Raw genomic sequence first — 11,849 nt, 5'->3', positions numbered from 1 at the left:
CCTCCCTGGGTGGATGCTGTCTACCAACCTACTACCTACGAGTAAATAGATATTATTATTATAAGTGGATATTGGGCTGTAAACTGGCAAATGGTGATAGGAAGACATAGCCAAGAAGAATATTTATACAAAGTTTGGCCCACTGTGGGCTTTATGTAAAAGAAAGGTTCTTTGAAAGAAATTGGTGTAGGTCATCACAATTGACACTGACAGTTTGTATTTCTTTTGCAGAAAAGGGACAAATATCGTATCAAATGTTCTAGATGTAATTGACTTCACGCACTTTGTAACTTTTTATTGAGCTGTCATGGATTCCTTCGTCTGTGGGATATGCCAGATTACTTTTCATAAACTTGAAAAATTTTTGGAACATAAACAGAGTCAAGGTAAGTTCTTGGAAAAGTTTTCACTAGTTACATATATCCTGCATATGTCAACAGGTATTATTATATGTTAATATAAAAACATACATAGCAAGAAATGTTAAGAAAATTTATCATTTGTTTTCAGACTCTCAGATTTTGCCAGTGATTGACAGGTGACACTGATTTTCAGTTATTGGTCATGCCTTTGCTCTTCCATTTGTGAAGAGGCTGCATCTGCCTCCTCCTCTCACAAAGAGAGTTTTGTGTGCGCACACGCACGTGCTAGGCAGGGTTGGTTGACATGAGTTCAAGGTGATGTTAACTGCATCACAAATGGGGGAATTGTATAATAAAGATAAAGATAAAGGTTTATTTCTTTGTAAAGGTTACAATGTGTAATTACAATTTTGATTTGCTAAGTACAAAGACAGCCGCTATCATGCCGGGGCATTTCAGGCAGACTGATCCTAATACATAGTTACCGCTTAACCCTTTCAGACCCAGCAGCACAAGCTAGTAAGGTCCAACTCACACCCACCCACACCCACTCATGTATTTATCTAACCTATTTTTAAAACTACACGACGCTTTAGCCTGAATAACTGTACTCAGGAGTTTGTTCCACTCATCCACAACTCTATTACCAAACCAGTGCTTTCCTATATCCTTCCTGAATCTGAATTTTTCCAACTTGAAACCATTGCTGCGAGTCCTGTCTTGGCTGGAAATTTTCAGCACGCTATTTACATCCCCTTTATTTATTCCTTTTTTCCATTTATACACTTCAGTCATATCCCCCCTAATTCTATGCCTTTCGAGAGAGTGCAGATTCAGGGCCCTCAGTCTATCCTCATAGGGAAGATTTCTGATACATGGGATCATCTTTGTCATCCTCCTCTGTACGTTTCCAGAGCATTTATATCCATTCTGTAATACAGTGACCAAAATTGAGCAGCATAGTCTAAATGAGGCCTAACCAAGGATATATAGAGTTGAAGAACAACCTGAGGACTATTATTTATACTTCTAGATATGAAGCCAAGAATTCTGTTAGCTTTATTGCAAACACTAATGCACTGTTGTCTTGGTTTTAGATTACTGCTAACCAGAACTCCTAAATCCTTTTCGCAATCAGTAGTATTAAGATCTACATTATTTAGTTCATATGTGGCATGGTTATTTAACCCTTAAACTGTCCAAACAGATCTACATTCACATTCGTAGTGTTTCAAAAGTAGATATATATTTTTTACATATTTTCAAATACAGTGGACCCTCGACTAACGCTATTAATCCGTTCCTGAGAGCTCATCGTTAGTCAAAATTATCGTTAGTCAAGTTAATTTTTCCCATAAGAAATAACGGAAATCAAATTAATCCGTGTAGGACACCCCAGAGTATAAAAAAAAAATTGTTTTTACCACATGAAATATTAATTTTAATACACACAAACTGAAGAAGACATGCACAGTTACATGACACTTACCTTTATTGAAGATCTGGTGATGATTGATGGGATGGGAGGAGGGGAGAGTGTTGATGGTCTTAGTGTTTAGAAGGGGAATCCCCTTCCATTAGGACTTGAGGTGGCAAGTCCTTTTCCGGGGTTACTTCCCTTCCCTTTAAATCTCTCAAACCAACCTTTGCTGGCCTTAAATTCACTCACATCACCACTAGTTGCTGGCATTTTTTTAATTAAATCGTCATGCAGCTTCCTAGCCTTTTCACATATGATCGCTTAAGAGATGCTGTCTCCTGCTATCTGTTTTTTGTTTATCCACACCAATAACAGTCTCTCAACATCTTCGAGTACTTGCGATCTCAGTTTCAAAAACATAGTTGCACCTTTGGCAAGAACAGCTTCCTCGATTTCCGTTTTCTTGGCCACAATAGTAGCGATGGTTGATTGGGGTTTTGTGTACAACCTGGCCAGCTCGGAGACACGCACTTCACTTTCATACTTAGCAATGATCTCTTTCTTCATATCCATAGTAATTCTCACCCTTTTTGCTGTAGGGTTGGCACTAGAAGCTTTCTTGGGGCCCATGGTGACTTATTTTGCAGGTGCAATCACTAAAAAGGCTATGATAATATGAAATGTTCTGATTGTATGCTTGGAAGCGACCTCGGTGACTGGCTGGCTTGTAAACACTGGCCAGAAGTGGACGCATCTCAGATGGAACGAATAGTGTTGGTCAAGTTTTTTAGCGCTAGTCGAGGCAAAAATTTTGCGTTAAAATGTATCGCTACTCGGATTTATCGTTGATCGATGCCATCGTTAGTTGAGGGTCCACTGTATAACAAAAAAATGTAGATCGAAGTTTTTTACACGTTTTCAAATGTAAAAAAAGAAAAAGAAGCTCTACGTTTTTTTACATACTTTCAAATGTTGAAAAAAACGTAGATCTACTTTTGGACAGTTTAAGGGTTAACTGTCCAACATTTAGAACTTTGCATTTGTCAATATTAAACTGCATCTGCCACTTCTTCGACCATTGTATCAGTCTATTCAAATCATCCTGGAGTGCTCTAGTGTCCTCATTAGAGTGAATTGGATGGCCTATTTTGGCGGCGTCAGCAAATTTGCTTATGTCACTATTTATTCCCTCATCTATGCCGTTTATGTAAATTGTGAACAACAGTGGGCCCAACACTGACCCCTGAGGAACACTGCTTGTGACGTGCCCCCATTCTGATTTCTCCCCATTTATGCAAACTCTATGTTGTCTATTTGTCAGCCATGCCTCTACCCAGGAAAAAATTTCTCCTATTCCGTGTGCCTAAGTTTCCTCAATAGCCTCTGGTGTAGAGCTCTATCGAAAGCCTTACTGAAGTCCAATATCATATTCATTACCATGATCTACCTCCTCAAGCACCTTAGTGAAAAAAAGTTAGTAAATTCGTAAAACTGTGTTGAGATTCATTAATCAATCAATCTGTGCCTGTCAAGATGGCTACCAATTGCTTCGGCAATTATTGATTCCATAAATTTTCCCACTATGGAGGTAAGGCTTATTGGTCTATAGTTCGAAGTCAAGGACCTGTCACCTGCCTTGTAAATAGGTATTACATTTGCCATTTTCCACTTATCAGGCACTATGTCAGTTTGTAGTTATATGTTAAAAAGATTAGCCAAAGGTATACTAAGTTCCTATTTACATTCCTTTAACACCCTTGCAAACAGTTCGTCAGGGCCTGGGGATTTGTTAGGTTTTAGTTTCTCCATTTGTCTGAGGACCATGTCGCTAGTTACCACAATCGTACATAGTTTATTATCATCCTGTTCTACATAATCTATTATTTCAGGAATATCGCTAGTATTTTCCTGGGTGAAAACTGAGAGGAAGTAGGTATTGAGAATTTCACACATCCTTATCACTGTAAGTGATCTGACCAAAGTTACTCTTAAGTGGGCCAATCTTGTCCCTAATCTTACTTCTGTATACCTGAAAGAACCCTTTTGGGTTAGTCTTTGAATCCCTTGCGACCTTAGCCTCATAATCCCTTTTTGCTTTTCTTATTCCTTTCATTATTTCTCTCTTTAATTGAATATATTGATTTCTTAACTGCCCATCCCCTCTTTTGATATGCCTATACATGTATATGCCTCTATATATAACTAATTATCAGATGTTTTGGTTGATTTGCTTAATATTGAGAGATAAGATGATTTTTTTAGCAAAGTCCTAAATTTATAAATAGTCAGGGGATCCTTTACCGGTTCCGGTAGCGAGTTTCAGATCTCCGGGCCCTTTATGTGCATAGCGTTTTTGCATAGTGTGAGACTGACATGAGGGATGTTGAAGAGTGCCTTATGTCTTGTATTGTGACTGTTGTAACTTTCAAGGAGTAGTTTAAGTGGAGGGTTTATAGTGGAATTGAATGTTATATATATGTAGTAGGCACAATAATATGAGTGTATGTCTCGTATATTTAGCAAGTTCAATCTTTTGAAAAGCGGTGGGGTGTGCTGTCTAGCACAGGAGCTGGTAATCATCCACACAGCAACTTTTTGTTGGGCTATTAAAGGTTTAAGGTGGTTGGCTGTGGTTGATCCCCAGGCACAAATACCATAGGTGAGGTAACGATATATTAACCCTTTGACTGTTTTGGTCGTATATATACGTCTTACGAGCCAGTGGTTTGGACATATATATATTTAATAATTCTAGCGGCTTTAAATCAAGCAGGAGAAAGCTGGTAGGCCCATATGTGAGAGAATGGGTCTGTGTGGTCAGTGTTCACCACATAAAAAAAATTCTGCAACACGCAATGCATAATGAGAAAAAAAAAACTGTCTGTGTTTTTGGATTAAAACGCCAACCTTGAGGTGCATTTTCGTGTAGTATTTATTGTTGTATTCTTGTTTTCATGGTCTTACGTGATAAAATGGAAAACATATTGCAGAAATAGAGATGATTTTGATTAGTTTCACGATGAAAACGACCTTGAAATTGAGCTCAAAGTAGCGGGAATGTTCGATTTTTACCAATGTTTAAGAGTAAGCAAATCACACCACACGTTCAATACATGTCAACTGGGGAGTCTAATATTCTTTCACTAGTGCACTGATATTATTTATACCATTTTTACAATAATGCAGTAGTCTGCATAACAGTAAATTTTGTACTTTTTGTATGAATAGAAAATCAAAATAGCAACGGTAATATAAGAGGGGCCTAGAGACGTGACTAATGAACAGAGGATATGTTATTTTAGTGCCAAGAATGTATACATTGTTTATTCTTGACCCTATTTTGAAATAAGCATCTTTTTTAATTTTGTGAAATTGGCCAAATTGCCAATTTCTGACCACTTTATTGGGTAGTTTAAATCGGTAAATGGGTGGTTTCTTGTACTCAATTGATAGAAAAAATGGAGTTCTAAAGAAATAGCTGAGTTTGGTCAACTGGAACAACAGAATTGGCCAAAAACAGGGCTCAAAGTTGGCAAAATTGCCGATGCGTATATGTCGCTGAGACTGCTAACTTCGTGGAGCATAATTCCGTGAGTTTTTGACCAAATTTTGTACTTTTGGTGTCATTACCATCGGGAAAAGATTCTCTATCATTTCACGAGAAAAAATAATTTTTTTTTTCCAAAAGTTTTGCAACATAGAATGACAGTTTCAGAAAGAGGCTTGCGACAGTCAAAGGGTTAATTAAAAAACGGTCGGAGTTTTTTTTTTCCTCATTATGCACTGCGTGCTTGTGAGGGATAAGTTCAATAGATAGGAGTAGCGAGGGAGTATATAGTAACAATAGTTTTATTGCCGGCTGCTTGTTAAGGTAGGGTCAGTCTAGCTCCCGCTATCCCTTCCCCTCCCTCTTCCCCCCCCCCACGAAAGGTGACGTGTGGGGCTCCGGTCAAACAGTAAATCACTCGACTCACAGCTCCCAACACTACTGTAAATACACGCCTGATCATATTTTAGTGGACTTATTGGTTGAAAGCTTCACTTTTGACCAATAATTAACTTAGTCCTTTCAGTCTTGATTGGTTAAATGCTTTAATAATCACCATATCTTTTAGGTATTGTACTTATCATGGAGAGTGATTTCTTAAGCAGTGGGTAATCTGTCTGTCTTTACAGCTTGGAATGACAGAGAGGGTCACCTGCCAACCAACGAGAAGAATAGACGGAGACGGACTAATGTCCTGAGACGTCCCATGTTTAATCTACTTACCTGTTATGTAAGCCAACACAGGACCTAACCCCTCATCGTAGCAGTGGTAACGAACCTGTTTTCCTGTCATCGGAAGTAATTAGTCACGGCTACACTCTGTGAAGAATGAGCCGGTGGTGGTCACCAACACCTGCTACCCCCCCCCCACATCAGCAACGGCTACGATTTCAACAACACGCAGTGTCACCAACACCTGACACCCCATTACCACGATATACCTATACAGTGGACCCCCGGTTAACGATATTTTTTCACTCCAGAAGTATGTTCAGGTGCCAGTACTGACCGAATTTGTTCCCATAAGGAATATTGTGAAGTAGATTAGTCCATTTCAGACCCCCAAACATACACGTACAAACCCACTTACATAAATACACTTACATAATTGGTCGCATTCGGAGGTGATCGTTATGCGGGGGTCCACTGTATTAGCGTTGAGTTCAAATGTAATTTTTTTTCATTTCATTTTTCATTTTTCTTTCAATTAGGATACCCATTCATGTTTTATTGTTTTACATTTTCCGTTTCTAACTAATGAAGTGTTTATCATTGTCTGTTATTATTTCTTTTTCTATTCATTAATTTTCCTGAGGAGGAGCCAGCCTTGGTAATACTGACTGAAGTTGTTACGGGGCTGAGTAAGCCTTCACAGTGCTACAGGATTTTTTTTATATGTGGGCCTACCAGCTTTCTCCTGCTTGATTTGAAGCTGCTAGAATTAATGAGTATATATACGTCAAACACAGTTAGCCTGTCTTTCATAGGCTTGTGTCCTGGGAGTGTCTTTTCCTCCTGCATGATATAGGTCCTCTTTATTTTCTTCCAAAAGTGGCCTGTTTCATCACAATTGAACACTTGTTGGGGTTGGAATTTTTCAGACTCTACATTTGAATTCCCCAACGAATTTTTCAGCTGCTTGTTTGTCTGAACTGGCACCCTCACCATGCCTTACAACACTGTGTATGCCACTTCGCTTCTTGAAATTCTCGAACCAGCCTTTGCTGGCCTTGAATTCACTTTTATCACCACTTGTTTCAGGCAGTTTCTTTATGAGATCCTCATGCAACTGCCTTGCCTTTTCACAAATAATGGACTGCACAACACTATCTCCTGCTAACTCTTTCTCTCTGATCCATACCAACAACAATTTCTCCAATTCTTCATTTGTTTGGGATCTCTGTTTGGTTATTGTATTCACCCCTTTCGCAACATCAGCTTTTGTCTACATGCTGGGGACTGGACAGGTTCTGTATGATAGACGAAAACTAAGGTAATCGATGAAAACTAATGCCAAAAATCGACATAGAAAGTCGGCCAAAACCAAAATTGGTGATAACTAAGATCGACAAAATCCAAGGGTCCACTGTATTTGCATGTGATAGAGGTTTAGATGGATGGAGACAGGTGATAGTTGTGGGAAGCATCATTCACATCAAATATAGAACTCACAGCATCACACATTAAATATGTACCCCTATTGATGCTCCTTGTATTCCCCTGAACCTCTGTATAAGCTTCACTGCAAATAAAAAGGCCAAAAATGTGGAATAACTTGCCAAATAAATTAAAAATTGTAACTTAATGATTTCAGAAAACACTGTACCTAATGTGTTCCCTGAAACTAGTTTTAATATAACTCTATATTGTCATAAAATTTTTACTTCCAAGTTATAAATTACACCATGTTCTTTAATGTTTTACTGTTTAATAATAATATCTTTAACCATTATTACTGCATATTACTTCCTAATTTGCTTTTTTTTTTTCAATTCTTGTGGAGTTAAATTTCAGTTCAGTATTAAATTTTAATTCAATTTCATTCAGTAAAGACTTACCCTTCAATAATATTTGCTTGAATATATTATGTATTTTAATATAGTATTTAGTGTATTACTTACTGTATATGTGTATGCCCAATATATGTATTTTTGTTATTGTAGGTCCTATCTTAAGACTACCTAAAATGCTATGCATAACAATGATCTTTTCCTTGTAAGAAATATATACTTTTAACCTACTGTTGCAAATCTAATGTATCTTTTTTGAAAATAGTTATCATCATCATTTCTTTTTTTAGCACTCATAAACATCTTCGGAGATGGGTTTACTATTGTACACACAATTAAGGAGTTGATTTTTTCAGGGTGTCAGAACTTGCTGGGAAGAACACCATCCCAGCAGGACACAGAGGCAGTGCTTGAGGCAGAAGCTAATATTTGTGAAGCCAGGTTACCAGTTTTCAGTCCAACTTCACAGTTTGGCACCATGTCAACCATTCCAACAGCTTCTGTTGAATCTGTGTCAAGATTTTCCATTGCACCCAGCTGTGACACTAGTTCTATCTCTCTTAGCACTACTCCAGTAAATTCACCAGCAACGGTATTATTTGGTATGTATCTAGGTAATTTTTCACAAATACGATAGCTTTAATCACTGACTCCATGGAAGCAAATAGTTCAGTACCAGAAGTGTTGTAGAAAGCTCAAAATAAATTTTGCATATTGTTGGCCTTGTACTCCAAAATCATACATAATGATAACAACTAGACTTGCTTCAGTTGCTGTACAATTTAAGAAAGGTATCCCATAACCCCCCTCCTCTCCATTTACCTCAGTACAAGCAACAGGATAGATGCCATAACTTTCTTATGCACTAAAATATGTGAAAATATTGGCTGTTTGGAGTGACATCTAAACTGTCATATCTGAGTGTCTCTGCAAAGACAGTAATTATGTGTGAATAATGGTGAAAGTGTTTTTCTTTTTTGGGTTACCCTGCTTTGGTGGGAGATGGGCGACATGTTAAGAAAAAAAAAAAGTGAAAATCAGAGTTTTAAGCAAAAAGAAGGGCTCAACATATTTATGAATAATACTTTTGACTCTAGGAGGCATTCTGTGAATCATAGTGGGATTTGCCCCATGAAACCCTGAAGAATATGTGTTAATCACTTCTTAGACAGTTGAAAGATGTAAAGAACAAGGGACAACCTATTTTGTGGCTGTGGTTTTAGAAAGAGCCAGCATACTTTAGTGACAGCTATTGTATATGTATGTGCATGCACACTTGTCTAATCTAATAATTCTTGTTCCTATAGTGTTTCCTTTCATTTCCATTGGGAAGTTGGTGAAAATTCTTCCTCCATAAGCCATGGATGTTGTAAAAGGCAGCTAAAATTCTGGGAGCAAAGGGCTGGTAACCTTTTTTTACCTTGTATAAATTACTAAAAGGACAAAGAAAACTTTAAAGGTGGGTTGTTTGAATGTGTGCAGGTGTAGTATGGATGTGAAGAAAGAATTGATTGTGAATGTTATGAATGAAAAGAAGTTGTATGTCATAGTTCTAAGTGCAATGAAGCTAAAGGGGGCACGAAAAATTAAGTGGGGAGGTGTAAATGGGATTAGGTCAAGTATATTTAAGAGAATTAGAGCTGAGGTAGGAGTAGTGGTAATATTAAGTGATAATTTATGGAAAGAAATTAGGGAATATAAGTGAATAAATTCAGGAATTATGTGGATTAAAATGAAGATGGGATGTGAGAAGTAGGTAGTAGTAAGTGTTTATGAACCTGGAGAAGAGAGAGAGTTTTTGGGAGGTGTTGAGTGTTTAGGGAGTTTTAAACAAGTGAAAAAATAATTGTTGTGGGGAAGCCCTAGATACTATAGTGGGAGAAACTGTTGTAGAGGGTATAATAGGTGATTTTTGAGTGCTAGGGGCAAAGGATAATGTGGGGGGGGGGGGTTCAGTTGGGTTATGTATAGAAAGAGGTTTGGTAAAAGGTAATACAGTTGACTCTTGAATGCGAGGATTAGGAGTGCCGGCTTCCCATGCAGTCGAAAATCTGCATATGACTTTTAATTCCCCAGAATTTAACTGCTAATAGTCTAGTGTTGACCGGAAGCCTTACCTATAACATAAACAGTCAATTAACCCTTTCAGGGTCGAGAGGCCCTCTCCTAAACTTGCTCTCAGGGTCAAAAATTTTTCGGAAGAAAAATTATTTTTTCTTATGAAAAGATAGAGAATCTTTTCCCGATCATAAGAATACCAAAAGTATGAAATTTGATGGAAAACTTACGGAATTATGCTCTCGTGAAGTTAGTGGTCTCAGCAATGTTTACGCATCGGGAATTTCGCCCAATTTGAGCCCTATTTTCGGCCAATTCCAGTGTACTAGTTGACAAAAATCGTAACTATTTTGCTAGAACTCCATTTTTTCTATCGAATGAGTATAAGAAACCACCCACTTACCAATTTCAGTTATCCAATAAAGTGGCCAGAAATTAGCAATTTTGCCAATTTCACATAAATTTCAAAAGATGCCAATTTCCAAATAGGGTCTAGAATAAACAAGACAGACATTCCTGGTACTAATATAACATTTCCTCTGTTCATTAGTCATGTCCCCAGGCCCCTCTTACATTTCTTTTGCTTACCACTTTGAATATTTATTCTCACAAAAATTAGATTTACTGTTATGCAGACTACTGCATTAGTGTAGAAATGGTATAAATAATATCAGCGTACTTGTGAAAGAATATTAGACTCACCAGTTGACGTGTATTGGACGCTTGGCATGATTTGTTTACTATTGAACTTTAAATAACAAAAAAAGGCACAATACCTTGACTGGAACGATACACAAATAACCCGCACATAAAAGAGAGAAGCTTACAACGACGTTTCGGTCCGACTTGGACCATTTACAAAGTCACACTCTGACTTTGTAAATGGTCCAAGTCGGACCGAAACATCGTCGTAAGCTTCTCTCTTTTATGTGCGGGTTATTTGTGTAACTATTGAACTTTGGTAAAAATCGAACATTTCTGCTACTTTGAGCTCAATTTCAAGGTACTTTTCATTGTGAAACCAATCAAAATCATCTCAATTTCTGTAATATGTCTTCCATTCTATAAAATGAGACCAGGAAAACTAGAATACACCCATAAATACCATATGAAAATACAGTGCAAAGTCGCTGTTTTAATCCAAAAACACCGTCGAAGTTTTTTTTTCTCATTACGCACTGTGTGCTGCAGGAATTTTTTTATACTGCGCACACTGACCACATAGACCCATTCTTTCATATGTAGGCCTACCAGCTTTCTCTCGCTAGATTTGAAGATACTAGAATTTATGCGTTCTAGTACGTCAATAACCCTGGTGCGTAAGCCGTAATAGTACGTCAGAAACCCTGAAAGGGTTAAATAAGATTTTAATATAGTTAACCAATATTGTCTTGTCTAGTTTTAAGTATAGTAGACCATCATTTAGCACAAGTTTATATGGCACAATTTGGGTATTGCACAATTGAAGAATTGCGGCACAATTTTATGTAACACGTCATATAATTAATTTAACACGGTTCACTTTGTGGGAAGGAAAAAGCAAATTCTCTTTTGGTCAAGCGGCCGCCTTGTTGTGGAGCAGGCGGGGAGCCCTCCCGCAGTCCCCTACCACTCCCCGACCCCACCCCACCATCCCAGCGTTCGTAATTCATACGTGTCCAGTCCAGTCTTTCTCTGCTACAAGCTGTGTTTGTGAATTGTGTTATGATCTTTTAATTACTATATCTTGTATCTGCCAAGCAATCATGACACCCAGTAGCCATACCAGTGTTGCTGAAAGTGGCATGAAGCAGTATAAGCACTTAAGTCTTAGAATTAACAAAGAAACAAAGATATTAGACAAACAAAGATATTAGCTGTAATGAAGTGTTACTGTATACACAGAAAAAGAGGTAAACACGAGTTTGTGTGACTGACTGAATGACTGACTGAATGACTTGATTGACTGACTG

General features: G+C 37.8%; 1 protein-coding gene across 1 annotated transcript in view; it reads left to right on the top strand.

The window, feature by feature from the left end:
- Positions 1–231: 231 nt before the first annotated feature.
- Positions 232–11,849, top strand: part of LOC128688417 (uncharacterized) — a gene marked incomplete at its 5' end in the record, with an annotated part of 66,927 nt that continues 55,309 nt past the window's right edge. Inside the window, 2 exon segments of the mRNA XM_070086821.1 lie at positions 232–386; positions 8,196–8,441. Of these exon segments, the coding sequence (XP_069942922.1) occupies positions 308–386; positions 8,196–8,441 (325 nt within the window).

Source organism: Cherax quadricarinatus, chromosome 19 (genome assembly GCF_038502225.1).
Source record: "Cherax quadricarinatus isolate ZL_2023a chromosome 19, ASM3850222v1, whole genome shotgun sequence".
NCBI classification, from domain to species: Eukaryota; Metazoa; Arthropoda; class Malacostraca; order Decapoda; family Parastacidae; genus Cherax; species Cherax quadricarinatus.
Note: the sequence above shows the minus strand (reverse complement) of the source record. Positions and strands in the feature narration are given on the sequence as shown.